At 43.6% G+C, this 5,414-nt stretch overlaps 1 protein-coding gene across 1 annotated transcript; it reads right to left on the bottom strand.

The window, feature by feature from the left end:
• Nucleotides 1-2,038, bottom strand: LOC145425494 (tripartite motif-containing protein 16-like). The gene has a single exon (XM_080298577.1). The coding sequence runs from the start codon at nucleotides 1,962-1,964 to the stop codon at nucleotides 504-506; it is 1,461 nt and encodes a 486-aa protein (XP_080154703.1). The 5' UTR covers nucleotides 1,965-2,038; the 3' UTR covers nucleotides 1-503.
• Between the last annotated feature and the right edge of the window lie 3,376 nt (nucleotides 2,039-5,414).

Raw genomic sequence — 5,414 nt, 5'->3', positions numbered from 1 at the left:
TTACGTATTTAATTTTTTTTTACATTTTAAAGGTTCAAACCTCAAACACATTAAGTTTACAGTCATATCTGATCAAGAAAATCAACAATCTTCACATTTCAGAAACTGGAACCAGCTTTAAATGTGACTAAAATAATGATAAAACAATCAATTCTCTAATCATTGACTAACTGATGAATCACTGCAGCTCCAATATATTGTTGCATTTGACAACCCACTACAGCAACTACAGAATAAAAGCACTAACCAGACTGATGACAGATTTCAAACATGCTGAATATGAAGAGTAGTATCATTTAAACTCACATGATTATCAGCCATAAGAACAAATTCAGATTTATATTGATGTAAGGTATATAAATGTAAGTACAGTTTGAATCACTGCAATATTATTTTCACACATCAATGGACCACTGAACTTCTCAGCTTCTAAAATGTAAAGCCTCATTTAGAAACTGCACAAGTACATATAATGGTCAGGGATCAACATGAACCTGTCTTCTCTATTTGACTTTAATCAACTCTGCAGTGGCTCCAAATTCATATAGACAAAGTCCAGCATAGAGCGGCTGAGTGAATGTGGTCTGGACTCTGTGGAGGAGAGTCATGGTTTCAGAGACGCTGTAGAAAGACAGAATACCTGCTCTGTGATCCAGGTACACTCCTACTCTGGAGGACCGAGGACCTGAGAGGACAGTTTGGACATCGTTGTGAAAAAATGTAAAACTTCCTAGATACCAACGTAATGCCCAAGATTTGTCATTGTTTCCAAATAAACATTCATTGCCCCACGCTGTTCTGCTGATATTCTTGTATGCGACTGCTACACAAACTCCTCCCCCTCTCCACTCCACCTCCCAGTAACAACGTCCAGTCAGACTCTCTCTACTCAGGACCTGACACCATGCAGTGAATCTGTCTGGATGATCAGAATAAAATTGTTGTTGTTCCATAAATGTTACTTTTCTGTTCCCTTCAGATAATAACAGATGTGTGTTTGCTGTGTTTGGATCCAGTGTGATTTCACGTGAATATTTTAAGAATCCAGCTCTGGTCTTTGGCTCTGCTGGTGACAGTAAAACATCCTCTTCAGTGACTGTCAGTGAGATGTTTGTCCATTCCTCTCTCAGAATGTCCTGTAGTTTATCTCTGGTCTCTGACACAGCTGCTGTCACATCCTCAAAGTAGCTCAGAGGACGAATATTGATGCTGGATGAGTGTGTAGACTCACTGAGTGCTGACAGTGAGGGGTAGTTGTGTAGAAACTGGTTGTGATCCTCTGTGTGTGAGAGCTGCTCCAGCTCGCCGTCTTTCCTCTTCAGCTCAGCGATCTCCTGCTCCAGCTTCTCCTGAAGCTCTTTGACTCGACTCACTTCAGTTTCCTGCTGGGATCTGACCTGCTGCTTCACATCAGAGCTTCTTTTCTGGATGAGACGGATCAGCTCGGTGAACATCTTCTCACTGTCCTCCACTGCTTTATCAGCAGAGCCATTGATGGCCTCCACCTCCTGTTGAAGCAGCTTCACATCTTTCTCTCGCTCCTGGATTCTCTGCTGGATGTTTAGTCGTCTCACCTCGAGCTCCTTCTGCTTCTCAGTCCTTTCTGCTGCAGCTGGGACTGTTTCATGGCCTTTATGTTCATCCATTGAGCAGAGATAACAGATACTCTGCTGATCAGTACGACAGAAAATCTTCATCACCTCATCATGACGAGAGCAGATGTTCTCCTGGAGCTTCAAAGAAGTTTTAACCAGCGTATGCTTTTTAAAAGCTTGAGATTCATAGTGAGGTTGGAGATGTTTCTCACAGTAAGAGGCCAGACAGACTAAACAGGACTTGATGGCTTTCAGCTTCCTCCCAGTGCAGACATCACAGGCCACATCTTCAGGTCCAGCATAGCAGTGATCAGCTGGAGCAGCTTGGAGTCCAGTCTTCTTCAGCTGCTCCACTAAAGCTGCTAACATGACGTTTTTCTCCAGGACAGGCCTCGGTGTGAAAGTCTTCCTGCACTGAGGGCAGCTGTGGATTCCCTTCCTGTCCTCTTCATCCCAGAAACTTTTAATTCTCTCTGTTTTTTCAGATATTTAGTTAAGTAGAAACTGATATTCAGCAGGAACAAAATGTAACACGACATCAACGTTAAATATGCATTATAATAAATACGTACAAAAACGTTTTTTAGCCTGGGCCACTCAGGTTTTTAAATCTCCAGGCCTTTTTGGGGGGCATTGCCACTTCTCCACACCTGCGTCTCTGCTCCGTGCGTCATCAATTCTTACTTGTGATTGGACCATTGTTACTCGTGCTTTCTAGTGATGCACCGTAAAGTTTCGTAAAGCACATCTTCTCATCTTCCAGTAACCGTCTGAAATGTCTCTCTTGCCCAACTGGTCGAGGAGCTACAGTGGTACAAATCACCCATGGTAACACCTAAGAGGAATTGACTTTTCTTTTTTCAGACAGCAGTAGCTTGTGAACAGTTTGTGCTACCATAATACACCAAATATCGCCGTAAAGTGCAGCTTTTCTTCTTTTAAAAACCGTTCATATTATGTCTCTAACATACACAATGACGGAGTTACAGTCATTTAAAGAGCGCATGTAAAATGGGCCCACCAGTGGATAAACAGAGCGCACTGATATGAATGGCAGCATTTTACAGGATTCACTATAAAGATGGTTGAACAGGATGGTGACACTACATTGATGTGACGGACTACAAATCTATTCTCCACTCATGACTCTGTGCTGAGTCTGCATAATAAAGGAGGGTTTGTATGAATTAGAAACTTTCATATAAAACATCTCTGTTACCAGTTGCTTCGTGTACAGGTTGATGGAGTGGAGGGTGATTTTCCAGCATCTGTGCTGAATAAAATCCTTTAAGTGCTGCAGGATTTGATGGACTGCCTCTGTGTGATTAACAGAGTGAATTACCAGAAATCCGTTACCAGAAATCCACCGAGCTGCTGATCCGCAAGCTGCCCTTCCAGCGCCTGTTGCGCGAGATCGCTCAAGACCAGGGGCGGAGCGTGGGGGTGGCTTACTGGGCTTAAGCCCGGGTTGTTTTGTCAGAAGCCCGGGGTCTTTTGGAGTGTAATTTTTTCATAGTTAGATGCCTGGCTGACAACTGTATAAAAGAAAAAGTACACACAATATTCGAAGCACATAGTGCACACTGTGGGAATTTACGACTGTGCGTGAATCCCCCTCTGATATTGGTATGATCCGAGCTCAGGCACTAAGCGACTGAGCGAGGGGGCGGGGCAGCTGCTGCCTGTGAGTGCGCTTTTGGAGAAACGGAGCCAGCCATACTAAGGAGAGCTAAAGTTTTTTCTGAATGCTTAAACCCTAACTGTGATTCCTGTAGCACAATCTCTAAAACTATTCAGACTTATAGCAAAACCACTCACTGAGTTTGCAAAACTAAAAGCACAAAAACTGCTTTGCACTCAGTTTGCAATTTTGTAACACACACTTTGCAAAACTGTAGGCACAATTCACTGCACAACACTCAATTACCAAATTTCCAACACACTCCTAGCAAAAGTATACACATGTATGGCTATCATTAACACTAATTTGCCAACTGTCTGGCACACTTTCACATGTGAAAACTTTTTTAGATAATTAGTTCACTTTGCAATCAGCCTAAACACTATAATCCAGGTAAGCTGTGTGTGCGGAGTACAATGGAGGGAGCAGAAAGAGTGAGAAGTAGAGGAGGCCGAGGAAGAGGACGTGGAGGTGAAGAAGTAGGATGAAGAGGACGACAAGGACAAGGGGGAGCAAGAGGAAGATGAGGAGGGGGGAGAGGAAGATGAGGAGGGGGGAGAGGAAGGGTAGGAAGAGTAAGAAATAGAATTGCTGATGACATCAGAGCTACAATAGTGGACCATGTAATCAACCGTGGAATGACCCTGAGGGTAGCTGGCCAACGGGTCCAGCCTAACTCGAGCCGCTACACTGGAGCAAGCACCATAAGGACATCTTGAAATGAGAATCGGTTAGTACAGTCACTTCGCACAAAGATTTGTAGCACTGCCATTTGCCAATGAGAAACACACCAATACCATTGATGTACAAATACTGAAATTGTTACTTTACAGAATTGCTAGATGACCAGATGCTGGGGCAGAGGAAGCATGTTCACTGCAGACCAAGTAACCCATATAGTCATTATGGCGATTGCAAATAATCCTATACTTGGAAATAAACACTTGTGTTTGTTTTGATGTGTTTGAATAAACACCAGTACTTGAAGTTTGGATCCCTCTATGCTTATGGATCTATGACAGAAGTATGAGCTCAAACTGACATAGCCTACCTTGTGCACAGGGAAAGCAAAAGCCGGATGTGTTTTGTATTCATACCATCAGTGTGCAGTTGGCGCATTGTGTGCTTAGTAGATGATGGCTTGTGTGTACTGTTTGATACGGAAACACCATTTTTACGAAGGTGTGAAGAGTTAATCTAGCTGTGTTTGCTTTTGCAAGAGAACTACAATGTTTTGATTATTGGGTGACAGGTTTTCTTATTTGTGTGAAGAGTTTTGCAAAATTAGCCAATAGTTACAAAAAATGTGCTTAAGCAATCAGAAAAAACTGTAAGTCAGCATAGCTTGAGCTCAATTAGCACACAATTAACCAGATGGAAACACTAGGAGTCAAAATTTATCACACACCAATCAAAACCTTCGATGGATAGATAAAAGGGCCAAAGTCAGCTCATTCAGGTTTGAAACAATGGATCCAAAGAGATGCAAAGGAAGAGGACGTGGTGGAGGAAGAAGACGTGGTGAAGGAGGAGGACGTGGTGGAGGAAGAGGACATGGTGAAAGAGGAGGACGTGGTGAAAGAGGAGGAGGACGTGGAGGAGGAGGACGTGGTGAAAGAGGAGGACGTGGTGAAAGAGGAGGAGGAGGTGGAGGAAGAGGACGTGGTGAAAGAGGAGGAGGAGGTGGTCTAGGACAACAGGAAGGAGGTGGAGGAGGAGGAGGACGTGGTGAAGGAGGTGGAGGTGGAGAACGACGGCGACAAGGAAGGGGAAGAGCAAGGGCAAGAAGACAGTCATTCTCGGATGAAATTCGAGCCACTTTAGTTGACCATGTCCTTGTCCATGGGATGACTATGAGGGAGACTGGGCAACGAGTACAACCAAATTTGAGTCGCTTCACTGTTGCCTCCATCATCAGAACCTTCAGGGAGGAAAACAGGTAGGTGTACTTGCAGTAAGACTGCTTTGTACAGTAACTTTTAAGTTACTGAACTTATGTTTCTTGAGTTTCAGTATGTTTCCATTATTTTCCTGTAAAAAGAATGTGTGACAGTTACAGTAATGAGTGCTTCTATTTTTGTAGGACACAGAGACGACCACCTGGTGGAGGCAGGTTAAGGCTTTTGTCGGAGGGCCAA

This window comes from Astatotilapia calliptera, chromosome 3 (assembly GCF_964374335.1).
Source record: "Astatotilapia calliptera chromosome 3, fAstCal68.1, whole genome shotgun sequence".
NCBI classification, from domain to species: Eukaryota; Metazoa; Chordata; class Actinopteri; order Cichliformes; family Cichlidae; genus Astatotilapia; species Astatotilapia calliptera.
The sequence above is the reverse complement of the archived record's forward strand: the minus strand, read 5'-3'. Positions and strand labels throughout refer to the sequence as shown.

Coding starts and splice junctions, on each gene's coding strand:
- LOC145425494 (XM_080298577.1), bottom strand. CDS start 1,964: ATGTTAGCAGCTTTAGTGGAGCAGCTGAAGAAGACTGGACTCCAAGCT.